This window comes from Galeopterus variegatus, unplaced genomic scaffold, assembly GCF_000696425.1.
Source record: "Galeopterus variegatus unplaced genomic scaffold, G_variegatus-3.0.2 Scaffold3477, whole genome shotgun sequence".
NCBI classification, from domain to species: domain Eukaryota; kingdom Metazoa; phylum Chordata; class Mammalia; order Dermoptera; family Cynocephalidae; genus Galeopterus; species Galeopterus variegatus.
The window spans coordinates 104,547-118,529 of record NW_007729588.1 but is presented as its reverse complement, the minus strand read 5'-3'; the positions used below and the strand labels follow the sequence as shown (position 1 = coordinate 118,529).

Genomic DNA, 13,983 nt, shown 5'->3' with positions numbered 1-13,983 from the left:
GGTACGGGGGCAACACTGAGGGTTGCAATCCGTTGCCGGACACGGAAAAAGACAAAAGACAAAAAAAAAAAGACTCCCTTCAGGGCTGGCCTGTGGCTCACTCGGTAGAGTGCGGTGCAGATAACACCAAGGCCACAGGTTCGGATCCCATATAGAGATGGCCGGTTAGCTCACTGGCTGAGTGTGGTGCTGACAACACCAAGCCAAGGGTTGAGATCCCCTTACCGGTCATCTTTAAAAAAAAAAAAAAAAAAAAAAAAAAAGACTCCCTTCTATGAAGAGAACGGATTGGAGAAGAAGGCAAGAATGGAAGTAAGGAAAACCCAGTCAGGAGACTAGATGGGAGATGACAATGAATTAATTATCATTATTAATAATAATAATAGCAAACACACTGCTTACTAAATGCCCAGGCACTGTTCTAAGCACTTGATTTTGTTTGTTTTGGCAGCTGGCCAGTACAGGGCTTGAACCCTGGACCTTTGGTGTTAGCACCGGGCTCTAACCAACTGAGCTAAGAGGCCAGCCTTGTTCTAAGCACGTTAAAAGTCCTTAGGACTTCTAAGCACTTTACAAGTGTGCTCTCCGGTTAACCCTCTTTAATTCTCAAAAGTATCACAGTTTGAATAAGTCACACAAAACTGTGAATTAATGTTTTCAGAGGGACTTAATAGTTGGAATGCTCAGTCTTCCTCCTCTGCCCATCAATTTCAAACCGTTCTATGAAAGCCACTAACCAAGAAGTTATACAGTATTAAAGTAGGGGGAAAAAAACTGTGTGTAATCTCATCTCCCAACTTCTGGGCCTCTTCTTTTTTGATACCTTCTATCCTGGCCCTGACTTTTGGTTCTGAGTCGTTTGTGGGCATTTCTACTTGTGTGTTCTTCTCGTCTTTTTTTTTTTTCCCTTCACTGCCTCCCTTGTGTCTCTCTCTTTCCCCCTGTGTGTGTCCTGTGTTTCTTTTCTCTGTTCTCTTTGCCTTTCCCATTCCCTCTCGCTCTCTACTTTCTTCCCTTATCCTAATTTTTCTCTTTCTCTCTTCTTCCTCCCACAGGCATGTACAGTGGGTATGTTTATTATATAAAAATTAATGTTACAGCAAGGTCAAGTTCAGATCCCCATACCATCGATCATTTCCATTTAAAACTATTTAAGACTCCCAGAACCAGTGTAGTCACTCCAAATGCACCTAGATGATTGTTACAAAATATTTAAAATTCTTTTATTCCATTTCCTGCATTCACATCTCTCAAGAAAATTTGCCTAGTACCCCATTCATCTAACTGGTTTCTTCTAATTCCCAAGTCTCCCTTCCCACTTCACTACCCACCTTCCTCATTGCCTTCTATACCTCAAGTATGTCCCCAGCTCCTGCACCATACTGCATCTAAATCACACCAGGTCACATCTATTCTTTAAAACATAAGAGGACTAATTTAACCTTCTCTGTTGAGCCAAGGGTCTCCCATTCTTCCATAATATTTATGGAATATTTACTTCCTTTTTTACTTTTTCCAAGGCTTAATACTTCGCAAACCATTGATTTTGCTCTGAAGCTTATTGTTTTGCTCTGAAGCTTATTTTTTAAGATGCTCTTAATTTTGCATTTGAGAGTGCTTCTTTATGTCTGCCTGGTTCCAAATAACAGGGTACCAGAAAAGCTCTCCTCCAAACAGGAGGCTTCCCATAGTAAATGAGTGTTCTTTTGCAATCATCCTTAGTATAAATCACCAGGGAGCTTTCAAATGAGAAAAGACCTGGCTGACCCAGAGGGTGATATTTATAAATAGTACTCCAGCCACGCTTCTTTAAAGCTTGTCCACCTAATCCTTCTCTCTCAAGATTGGAAGTGATTTGACCTTTGAGTCTTAAAACTCCGGCTCATTTTCTCTGAAAAATCTGGTTAGCAAAAAGCTGTTAAAATGAAAACATTTTCAGTCAGGTGATGATCAGTCATCAAAGCTTGCCTTTCATTTCTAACATTTTTAGCCAAATGTTTTCTCTTTTGAGGACCAGCTTTTCTCATTATTTTAAGACACCTACCTTAATTTTTATTTGTTTACTAATAGGCTACTATGGATTTGCACTCTTATGATTCATAGAGCTGTTCCTAAATGGCTGTATCTCTACCATGAACTGAGCCTTCCTTTTTACCCCCAAAATTACAGAACTTGGAAGGGCCTTAAGTAACCTCCATCCCAACATCCTTGAATGGAGGTCTCTTTGTATTTCTCTAATTTTGTATTATTTATTGAGGATAATATCTTACAAATCTTGTTAGGATTATAAAATGTAGGACGTGATATAGACACTGATAGATAATTTACCAAATTAGGGTACATGGAAGAAATGCATAATTGTTGAATTGGTCAAAGATATTTTTATAAAATATATTTCCCCAAAAGAAAATCTATTAAGTCCTTAACCCAATTATTTATAAAGAGAAGAGATACTTGTGTTATGGAAATCAACCATGTATTTTTAGCTGCTTCCCTCCCTTGCTATGACATGGAAAAATCTTAAATTTCACTGTCAACTAAATATCAGATAGAAGACTCAAATTTAAAACTTTCTTCATTTTATCACTTAATAGATAGATTGAAGAGTAAGCCCTTCTCCCAGGCTTTTCTTTGCTGACCTGGGCCAGTGTCACTAACCCAGGCTTTTCTTTGCTGACCCAGACCAGTGTTACTAATGCTTTTTCTGGAAGCTGCTGGGTCTGATACAGCTGCAGCTTTGTGTAAGGACCCCTTCTCCAGGGCTTTTTTTGTAGTAGTTTTGCTAGAATGACTCACCTCCCTGTGAAACTGGAACTGTAGAAGCAGAGTTTAGTTTTGTTGTTTAATTTATGAAAGACTGATGTCCATGGTGCTGTCTTGGATACATAGGACACTATCTGTTATGAAGGAATGAAAAGCACATACAGAGAAAGTCAAATGAGGTCTGTGTCTTCTGAAAACCTTGGCTCAGATGTCTAGGACAGTTCCGAGCTCAGAGTGTATTGATAGAGCAGTAGTATGTTTTCCTTCTCTAGTTGGGGAAGTTTTCTCTTAATACATAGAGACTCCACTGCACAAGCAGGTGGAGGGCACAGGAAGCTGGAGTCCTCATCGTGTTCCAGGCACTTTACTGGGTAACTCTTGGTTATCTTTTGTGACCTTTCTTGTATAGCAGCAAAACCTAGAAAGAATTTCTCCAGAGTGTTAAATGTAGTGCCTTTACACACATTATGATGCTAATCAGCTGTGTTCGGAGTTTTTCACTGCAAACTAGTCAAACAATGGGAAAGTATTGGAAGGATATCTCGGGCTTTTGGAACTGCCTGGAATTTGGAGGACTAGAGACTGCAGCAGAGGCCACAGAGCGGGAAAGGGCAGGTTGGCATGCCCCCACTACCCCCACCCTGCAGAACTGCCAGCTCTTCCCCAAGTCCTGACTAGAGCTTCAGGACCCCAGAACTAGGCACCCAAGTGTCCAAGCCTAGGCCTTCCTGTGCTTGCCTCCAGCTGCACCAGAGCTGGGACAGGAGGATCTGGCCCTTCCAGCTACTATGGTGCAGAGCAGTCTCTGCCTCCCATGGGGAAACGGAAGCTGCAGGGTGCTGTTGGGAAGAGGGTTTGGTTGACAGACAGCAAAAAAAAAAAAAAGAAAAAGAAAAAACACATGTAAACTATATCAACTGTTTTTATCTGAAGCTTGATCTCTTTACATATATTAACCATCTTTCACAGACTTAGCCTCTGTGCTTAGGTAATATTTCTTCTATTAATGATTTAACCATTGTTTAGGTTTTTTAAAAACAAAACAAAAAAACCTTGAGATCCTTTTATTTATTTTATTTATTGTTATTTTTTGGATATTCTGTAAGTGTTTATAAAATCGGATCAAATGCAGACTTTGAGAAATGCACTACAGAATAATTGACATTTTGCAGAACACAGAATTTTTTTCTTGAGTTTTTTTTTCTCCTTTTATTTATTTATTTTTTTTTTAAAGAAAATGTAATTTTATTAATTTTTTTACATTCTAGGATGTTGCAGAGCAGTTGGGAGGGAGGGGGAGAGGGAAGAGGACAAGGAAATGGGATGGAAGAAGGAGGAAGGAGGAGGGGCAGGACTGAGGCCTGTGGCACCCCCCTCATTCCCAGAGGGGTCAAGACCAGGTGGCTTCCAGCAATGGCTTGGCCATTGCCAGGCTAGATGCAGATGTCAGGGGGGTGTGACAAAAGCCCTTGCTCCCACCCATCTCGGAACCCAGGGCCTTTCTTGCTGTGGCTTGGTGGTTGTCACTGGGCTGGTTACACGTGGGGGAGAGCGGGATGTGGCCGAGGCCTGAGGCCCCTCATCACCTCAGCTTGAGAGAGCCCAGGGCGCATCCTGAGGTTGGTCGGTGGTCGTCACTGGGCTGGCTGTGCTCGTTGGGGGGCATTGCTGAGGCTCCCAGCCCTCCCCCGCTTTCTGACTAGGTAGCCCAGGGGACTTCAGTCCGTCTAGGTGTTATAGGTGTTCTTTGGTGAAATGAGACCTTTACTAATAATGTGAAGCTTTGTCTCTGGTTGCAGGTACTTTGTTTTTTCTTTCATTTCTGTGTTGAATTATTTGCTGTTCCCACCGTTTAAACTCTGCACTGAAACTAATTGGTTGTCCTTTGCTTACTTCTGAAACGGGGGATCTTCCTGTGGGGACCAGTACTTGAGCTCTGTAGTTGAGTTAAATTGCTGCTTTGCTGCTCATTCCCTAGGGAAGGTTTTTTGTGCAACTCAGGTTTTAATGGTTGACTTTATAGGTACTTCCATCTCTATAGAGATCCGGTGCACCAGGGTTGTGTAGAAACTCTGGTCTTGGCCTGAGTCTTTCCATCAAACTGCATCCCATGCAATTCTGTATTCCTGACCAGTCTCCTCTGAGTGGTCCTGTGCAGATCAGCTGTCCTGTGCCCCTGTGTTCTCTGGTGGGCCCATCTCCCTGACCGCTGGTGCTGCAAACATTACCCATGGGATGGGCCATACGCTGGTCCTTTGCATTTCTGTGTTGAATTATTTGCTTTTCCCACCGTTTAAACTCTGCACTGAAACTAATTGGTTGTCCTTTGCTTACTTCTGAAACGGGGGATCTTCCTGTGGGGACCAGTACTTGAGCTCTGTAGTTGAGTTAAATTGCTGCTTTGCTGCTCATTCCCTAGGGAAGGTTTTTTGTGCAACTCAGGTTTTAATGGTTGACTTTATAGGTACTTCCATCTCTATAGAGATCCGGTGCACCAGGGTTGTGTAGAAACTCTGGTCTTGGCCTGAGTCTTTCCATCAAACTGCATCCCATGCAATTCTGTATTCCTGACCAGTCTCCTCTGAGTGGTCCTGTGCAGATCAGCTGTCCTTGCTGTGCCCCTGTGTTCTCTGGTGGGCCCATCTCCCTGACCGCTGGTGCTGCAAACATTACCCATGGGATGGGCCATATGCTGGTCCTTTGCACTGACTCAGCAGCCTCTGAGTGGCTCCTTTTTTTCAGTTGTTGTGGCTCCTCAGTCCTATGTGGGTCCATGGGAACCCTATTAGTGGTCTTGCTGGCCTGGAGGCCACCAAGGTCCTCTTCTCCCCTGCCTCCTCCAAGCAACTTCATCCAAAGGGCACAGCTGCGGCTTTTGCTGGCTCCTGCTCCGTGCGCTCAGCAGCTCCAGCCTGGACATGGCTGGGGTTCAAAATGGTCACAGTGGTTTTTGTTTCTCTCATCGTGGCTTCTCCTGCCTTCATGCATTCTGTAGATCTCTCCTCCTCTGCCCCTGGGCTCTAGCAGCCCCAGCTTGGCTGTCATTGCTTTTTTATAGTTGTAAATTGGTTGATTTGTGGGAGAGAGTGACACTGGGGACCTTCTATTCTGCCATCTTGACCGGAAATCTTATCTTTTTTAATTTAGTTTATTTTTATCAAAGTTTCATGTGTCCTTCATTTAAAGACTTATAGTCCACCCAGCTTCTTTTTTTTTTTTTTTCCTTTTTGTCTTTTTTCGTGTCCGGTAACGGATAGCAACCCTCAGTGTCGCGCCCGTACTGGACCGGGACCGGCAATGGGATTGCAACCCTCGGTGTTGCGCCCGCACCTCGCTCAGCCAGTGAGCGGGAACCGGTCTGTACGTGGGATCCGAACCCTCAGCGGTAGCACCACCGCGCTCTCAAACGGCGCACTGTAGCAGTGCGCCACCGGGCCGGCCCCCACCCAGCTTCTAATGAAGAGCAACACTCTTTGTCTTCCCATCCCTGTTTTCTACTCCCCAGAGAAAACTATTTTCAATTTTTTTTTGGCTGATTTGTTTGGTGTTTATCTTGATATTTCTAAAAAGCACACTGTACTTACATGTAAACATTTCAGTTTTAGGCATTATTTCTCTACTTCCCACTGTGGAAAATGACAATTTTTGTTGTTTCTCAGCACTTCATGCCGGACCACGCATACACACGATTCTCATTCCCCTATCCTCCCAGGATAATCATATTGGATCTGTAGTCTGTGTTTTTATTATTATGACTGTGTCAACACTGTTTGCAATGAAGCCATGTAGTATAAATTGTGACTACTTTTTTCTTCCAGTACTGTCTTTGATTTTTCCCTGATGTTTTTTAATTAATTTGCTCAGGTATTCTGTACTTGTCACTAATTTGACCTCCAAATCTCCCCTAATTTTATTAATCTCCTCTAATTTTATAAATGTCCTTTCCATATAAACACATTGGGTATTCTATGAATTTCATCTTCTTAAAAGAATATTTCTCCCTGAGCTTTCTGACCTGTGCTAGTCTGGCCCTGAACCAGTCACTTCCAGGCCTGCTAAAGAGCTATTGTCTTAGGACCTTCCTTTACCATCAGTCACTCAGGGGACTCCCTTCACTTGTTTCTTGTGTTAGATCTCTTGCTTTCTGGATCCCATGCTGTCCTCTCCCTTGGTTTACTCTGTCATTTTAATGGAGCATATTATCATTATTTTCTTGGAAAAATTTTTTTAAAGTTTTCTTCAATTTGTTTCAGGAGAATTTCAAAGGTACTTCTTACTAGGCCTCATGGCTAGCTTAACATCAACATAGCCAGGTTAAGAAACTTTACCCCCTGCTCCCCCTCCCCTTTCCCTTTTCTGCTCTGGGAACTGAGCAGCGAAATTCCTCTCCTGGGAAGGGGTAAACATGACCATTATCATCAAAGGAATGTCTTGTGGGCTGCGGGAGCAGGCTTTGAGCTTGAGCACTTTGCACTGATACAGTAACGACACTAGTTAGAAGCCTATGCCCTAACCAACCAGGTGTTAGCAAACTACAAAGGCTGTGTCACCTTGCATACCACTGATTTCAAAATTGCCCATTACTCTGCTAGAACCTTCAAAGGCTTATAAGCCCCTGCTTTCCTTTGGGGGAACTGATCCAACTCAGTCTCCCCTCTACGTTGGTGGGATAAAGCCTCTTGGCTGAAATAGCACCTGGCTCGGGTCTCTCTCTCTCTCCCTTTTCTCTGCCTCGCAGAACCTAACACTGCTCAATTTTCTTCCATCTTCCAGAGTTCCTATTGAAAAGTCTGATTCGTTCCATATTTTTTTCCCATTCTGATTTTGACACTTTATGGGACAATTTATTTTTCCTCTGGAAGCTTCTTTATATCCTTGACGTTCACAAATTCACTATGATGTGACTTGGGCATTTGCTGGACAGTGAAAGTGTGAAAAATTTTCTTGAATTAAAGTATTGGTCATATCCTCCCTGCAGTTTTCTCTGTTCTGTCTTTCTAGAACTCCTGTTAGTTAGACATTGGACTCTTGGACTATTCTCCAGTTTTTGTATTTTTACCCTTCTATTTTCTATCCTTGTCTTTTTCTTTCTGAGACATTTCCTCAACTTTGTCTTCCAATTCTTGCATTGAGTTGTTTGGTTCTGCTATCAAAATATGTTTTTCTAGAGTTCTTTTTTGTTTTCTGAATGTTCTTTTTTTAAATTGGTATTATCAAGTCATTTATTGTATTGAACAACACAGAAGCTAGAAAATACTTAGGTTAGAATTAGTAACCTCATAAATTGTAACCTTGAGCCAGAGAAAATCACCTAAAACATACAAAATTCCATTGTGTATAATATTTAGTGTCAGTAAGGGTTATGTCATGTCTCCCACTTTTTTTTAATGCTCCTTTTTAAAAGTTTGTATCTTTGCCTGTAGTCTCTTTTTTTCTTCTTTTTTTTTTAAAAGATGACCAGTAAGGGGATCTTAAACCTCGGTTTGGTGTTGTCAGCACCACGCTCAGCCAGTGAGTGAACCGGCCATCCCTATATAGGATCCGAACCCGTGGCCTTGGTGTTATCAGCACCGCACTCTCCCGAGTGAGCCACAGGCCGGCCCTTCTTTTTTTCTTCTAAGTTCCTTTCTTTCTTAGTTTGTTTTGGTCTATCTATCATGGTGAATGCTTTCTTAACTTTCTGGAAATACTGGGCTATCTGATTATATTTAAAAGCAGAGCAATAGAAAGCTATTTGAGAGTTCCGTGTTCGTGAGTGAAACTTATGGACTGTGGTCTTCACTGCAGGGTGATCAGCATGAATCATTTCCTTGTGGTACCTCTGATATCTGTTTCTTTTGGTCTTTTATCTTCTTGGCTGGTCAGATTCTGTTGGTAAATTTTAAATTTTGCAGTGTTCATTTTCTATCCCTTTCTTGCAATTTCTTTTTTTTTTTTTTTCTTTTTGTCTTTTTTACTGACCGGTAATGGGATCGCAACCCTCGGTGTCGTGCCCGCACCGCGCTCAGCCAGTGAGCGGGAACCGGTCTCCACATGGGATCCGAACCCTCGGCGGGAGCGCCACCACGCTCCCAAGTGGCGCACTCTCCATTGCGCCACCGGGCCGGCCCACCTTTCTTGCAATTTCTAAGTGTATACAATCTTTGTATTTTTATGCTATAGATACAAGTATTTTATCTAGGGCTCTGCTTCTTCCTTTAGATGTCTTTTGGACTCTCCTACACATTCTTATCTGCTTTCATGGCACTTAGCAATTTGGTAAACTTGCTAAAAAGTAAACAAGAGTTGGTAGGAGCAAATATGAGACACCTAGCATACAAAATAGGAGTCACTTTCAGTGCCTTATATTTCCTTAATCATATTTGATCAGAAATTGGATGAACCTTCGGGATGCTGAGACAGGGAAGATACTCTGGCAAGGAACAGAAGACCTGTCTGTCCCTGGTGTGGAGCATGAAGGTACTTTCTAATCCTTTGTCTGCACAGGGCTCTGACCAATGTCAGAACAGGGCCTGGGCATCAGGGAGATAAGTTAACACATACCTGCAGGTAAATGAGCCCCTGAAGGCAGAGCACATTAATCCACATGTTGCTGACATTTTTAATTCCTTTCTTAGATTTCTTTCTCCATTTCCCCAAACCCATTTTGTGCTAAAATTTTAGCACTAGAACATATCCAAAGATGAAATAAACTAAAATCTCAACTTTTTTTTCAAAAGAAAGTTTGCATTTTTGTCTCCCTGAAGTAAATGAAAAAGTAAGGGGTTAAAACCAGTAGAATAGCATAGAGAAAAGCCCCCTTCCTAATGAGAGTAGCTTGGCGAAGCCCTTAGATGCACTAAATTTGGTGTTCCTTGAAGATCTTTCAAATACAGTTGATGAATTTGAGACCTCTGCCTTCAACTGAAAAGTATAATGCAGTTACCAAACCATTATCTGAAATGTAATGTATCTATCATGTTCACTAAATCAGCTATAAGAAGCTCCCAGAAACTTGAAGCATCATAGTCATGTGGTTTTCATTTAGAATGGATTCAACATTTCTTTTTTTTTCTTATCAGCCCGTGTTCCCAAGAAAATCCTGAAGTGCAAAGCAGTGTCTCGAGAATTGAACTTTTCTTCAGCAGAGCAAATGGAAAAATTCCGCCTGGAGCAAAAAGTTTACTTCAAAGGGCAATGCCTAGAAGGTATTCTGCTGCCTGCATGCTGGAAATCAGGGCTTAGGGTGGCAGGGACAAAAGGCAAGACCCAGTAAACTTAAGCAGTGCTTTGGTAACATTCATTTTACAACTCGGTTTGTAGTAGGATTCCTATACTCTGCAAAATTAGGGACCCCCAGTGAAAACAAACCAAAACAAAGCTAGCTACTATGAGGGGCTTTGAGGCCTCTGACACTGGAACGTTGCTGCCCGCTTTCGCACTGGCATAGTATTGTGATGTGGTCTTGGAGGAAGCTGCTATGATCAGGACCTAGTACAGTGCTCTACATACAGTATTACACAAATGTGACTGGCATGGCCATTCTGCATTGAGTTCTCACCATAAAGTATAAGAGGGCACATATGCATCTTAGAGCTACAATTCCAAGTGAAAAGGCCTACTTCTGTTTATAGTTCACATCCAGCCTATTTCTAAGAAAATGCTGCTTATACTGTATCCTGCTCGCTGGTCCTAGATCCCAAAGCATAAGAAGCAAGCCTCTGATGTGGTTCAAAGGACAGCCTAAAGGAGGCTTCCTTGTCCTTTTTTTATGCCTCTGGTCTGGGAGGTTTCTGATAGCTTCCTTTGGTGGTTTTTGGGGTAGGAAGAGGCTCACTCTAAAGGAGGGGGTTAAAGAGCCCTTAAACTTTATACTGGGGCATATGCTTACCCCGGCTTTTCGTTCTTCCTTCAGAATGGTTCTTCGAGTTTGGCTTTGTGATCCCTAACTCCACAAATACCTGGCAGTCCTTGATAGAGGCAGCACCCGAATCCCAGATGATGCCAGCAAGCGTCCTAACGTGAGTGAGCAGGTCCCAGGAAATTGTGAAGTGTGTCTAGAAGCAGCCATTCCAGGCAGGTGGGACTCCTGATCCCATTCAGTGGGCACAGAACTAGGTTAAGAAATAAAGGTAAAAGAGTATGCAGGGATATCTTAGTTTATAGGTTACTGACCATTATCATATGAGAAAGACAGTGTGATAGAAAGGAAAAAAACAAAAACTTCAAGTTAGACCAGGTTTAAATTCCTGATTTACCCTGACAACCTGTGTCATCCTGGGCAATAATATACTTTACATCCCTGAGCCCTAGTCTTTCATCTCAAAAGACAGAATTAACCATTCTCTCTCACAGAGGTTTAGTGAAAATAGAATGAGATGATATGGAAGGAAACTGGCATATAATATATACCAAATCTATGCTAATTTGCTCCCTTTCCTGACCACCATACGAGGGTACTTTTAAAAGTTCATGAATAGGGCCGGCCTGGTGGCGCACTGCTACAGTGCGCCGCTTGGGAAGCGCAGCGGCGCTCCCACCGAGGGTTCGGATCCCACGTACAGACCGGTTCCCACTCACTGGCTGAGCGAGGCGCGGGAGCAGCGCCGAGGCTTGCGATCCCGTTGCCGGTCCCCGGTCCGGTACGGGGGCAACACTGAGGGTTGCGATCCGTTGCCGGACACGGAAAAAAGACAAAAGACAAAAAAAAAAAAAAGATAATCCAAATCTTTTCATGAACTTTTTGAAGACCCTCGTACTTTTGGAATCTCTATACTTTGAGTCACCTTTAACAGCATCTGGCAAAGTCCTAATTCTGTTTTAGAGTATAATGTTTGGTTACAGTTTTCCAGAGAATAGCTTACCATTTGAGTAGTTATGCTTCCTGCGCAAAGAACAATTAGTTTGTCCTTTGTCCAAAAACACTGTCAGTAACTGCCCACCTACCATTTTCTCTTGGGAAAAGATGTTAGTCTTTCAAATATTTTAGTAATAGTGCCTTCTAAAGAGTTAATCCTACAGATTATTGTGTGATATTAAATCGTTTCTTTAAACAAGCCCTTTATGAAAGCCACATCGAATTTGTAAATAGAGGTTATTTATTTAAGTTTTTAGTAGTTCTTTCTTTAATAGATTTTTAGTTACAGTAGCAGCCATTCAGATTACCTGTTTTATAATTAATTACCAACAGAAATATATCTGCTGATTATTAATTACCCTGGGAAAATACAGAGTAGTACAAGAGGGCATTTTTTTAGATTTTATTAACCTTCATTTGACTTCATCTTGGCCAGGCCTGATTTCTATCAGGTTCTAAAATTAGGAAGTCTATGATAACATCTTTGGGTTAAGTCATGTGTCACTTGTTAGAGCCCCCAAAACAGTTGCCCTTAACTCAACAGTGGTTTGGTAAGGTCAGGGTCCCTCCCATTTTACAAATGGGAGCATTGAGATACCCACCAAGAAAAATGAGATTCTACCCTTACAATTCAGGTGCATCATCTAGGGTTCTTTGATTGCAAGCCACAAAAACAGGCTCTGGCTAATACAGCAGAAATAAAGGAATAAGGGGGAGACCTGGGGCAGATTGGAAGATTCAGGAGGCAGGAATCTATGGATGGCTTCTTCAAGGAACAGCCATAGGAAGGATCCTGCTCAGGGGAGAAAGTCTGATTGGCCCAAATTACATTCTGTGCCCACCCCTTTGCCGGGCAAGGGAGGAACCATTTGATTAACACATGGACTGGAGGAGGGGTAGTCCCCCAAACAAAGAGCCAAGTGCTGTTACCCAAAGTCAGGAGAATAGATGCAGGGCAGGCAAAACCCCAGCTGTCCACTATAGTAGGAATTGTAGGGAAAGGTACCACCTCTCAGGTCCACGGGTTTCCACGTGTAATCCAGCCATAAGTGCCCATAAATGTGATATCAGAAAGTCAGTCGGATCTATAAGCACCCTGTGTGCAGAGCACTCTACTAAGGGTTTTAGAGTGTGCCAAAGAATGGAGACATGCTCTCACTTCTGATTTATGAGTTTGAAGGGGGCAGACCTAGTCACACAAGTGTCATGTTAGATGTCTAACACCATGTTGACACAGATTTTAATGTCCCCAAGCTAGGGCTCTATTTGGGTACATGTCCACCGGCCCAGCAAAGCTAGATAGAAATCACTTTGTGGAAGTGAAATCTTATGCCTAACATGCTCACTATCTTTCTTTTGCCCTCTCTTTGTTTCTCTTCACAGTGGGAACGTTATCATAGAAACAAAGTTTTTTGATGATGATCTTCTTGTAAGCACATCTAGAGTGAGACTTTTCTACGTTTGAGAAAAGAATATGTGTGCATTTCAAGAATTTGGGTTTTGGGGGGAAGGAGGAAACTGTTTACTTTTTTCCTCCACATGTTTGATTTTGACACTTCCAACCCTAATTCCTCCTATGGCAGAACCCACCTGTGGCCACCAGGGGACCAGTTCTGTGTAGGTAACCAGATGGCTTTTTTCCCCAAGCAGCCATCTTCCACTGACCAGACTAAACTCCTAACCCCAGACCAGGGCAGGGGACGTGCCTCAACTCCTTCCTGGTGTAAACACAGGAGAACAAACATACCACGAGCCGATACTGTACCTGTCACCCTCCCTGGCTCCTCCTTGGGCCCTGCAGGGTATACATCTTCTTTGGCCCCTGGTTTTGGAAAAACTCATATTCCTGACCCATGTTTAGTTTTTTCCTACCATTTCTATTTCATATACTCTCATACATTTAACTTGTAAAATAGACTGTGATATTATTATTATATAATTAAATCATACGAATTAAAATATTCCTACAGTCTTTAGCATGGCACAGCTTTTATCTTTCCTTTTTCTGGAACGTGAACCTGGCTGCATGATGGGAGAAAGACATTTATCAGGTCATAGGATCACATCTATATTTTATTCCAGATATCGACTGATAGATCTTGTTCCTGAGTTTCTCAGTTGCTGCTTTCCAAGAATGTACAATGTACCTGGACAAGACCCATGACCTGTCTTTTTGACACAATATTTTAATGGTCTCTTCTACAACATACATGTACTTTGTGTTGTTGTTTTTAACTTTTTTTTTTCCCCTTTTTGTCTTTTTTCGTGACCGGCAACAGATGACAACCCTCAGTGTCGCGCCCGTACCGGACCGGACCGGCTACGGGATCGCAACCCTCGGTGTTGCTCCCGCACCTCGCTCAGCCAGTAAGCGGCTGGTCTGT

The 13,983-nt window shown here is 42.6% G+C and overlaps 1 protein-coding gene across 2 annotated transcripts in view; it reads left to right on the top strand.

Annotated features, from left to right (window-relative positions):
- PDE6D (phosphodiesterase 6D, cGMP-specific, rod, delta) overlaps nt 1–13,583 on the top strand; it is a 51,255-nt gene extending 37,672 nt beyond the window's left edge. The window contains exons 2-5 of one of the 2 annotated variants that reach the window (XM_008585173.1): nt 9,134–9,222; nt 9,825–9,950; nt 10,658–10,763; nt 12,983–13,583. In XM_008585173.1, the coding sequence (XP_008583395.1) occupies nt 9,134–9,222; nt 9,825–9,950; nt 10,658–10,763; nt 12,983–13,064 (403 nt within the window). In that variant the 3' untranslated portion in view covers nt 13,065–13,583. The remainder of the gene's footprint in view (nt 1–9,133; nt 9,223–9,824; nt 9,951–10,657; nt 10,764–12,982) is intronic. The other variant, XM_008585174.1, reaches the window with a different exon arrangement.
- Nucleotides 13,584–13,983: the final 400 nt, after the last annotated feature.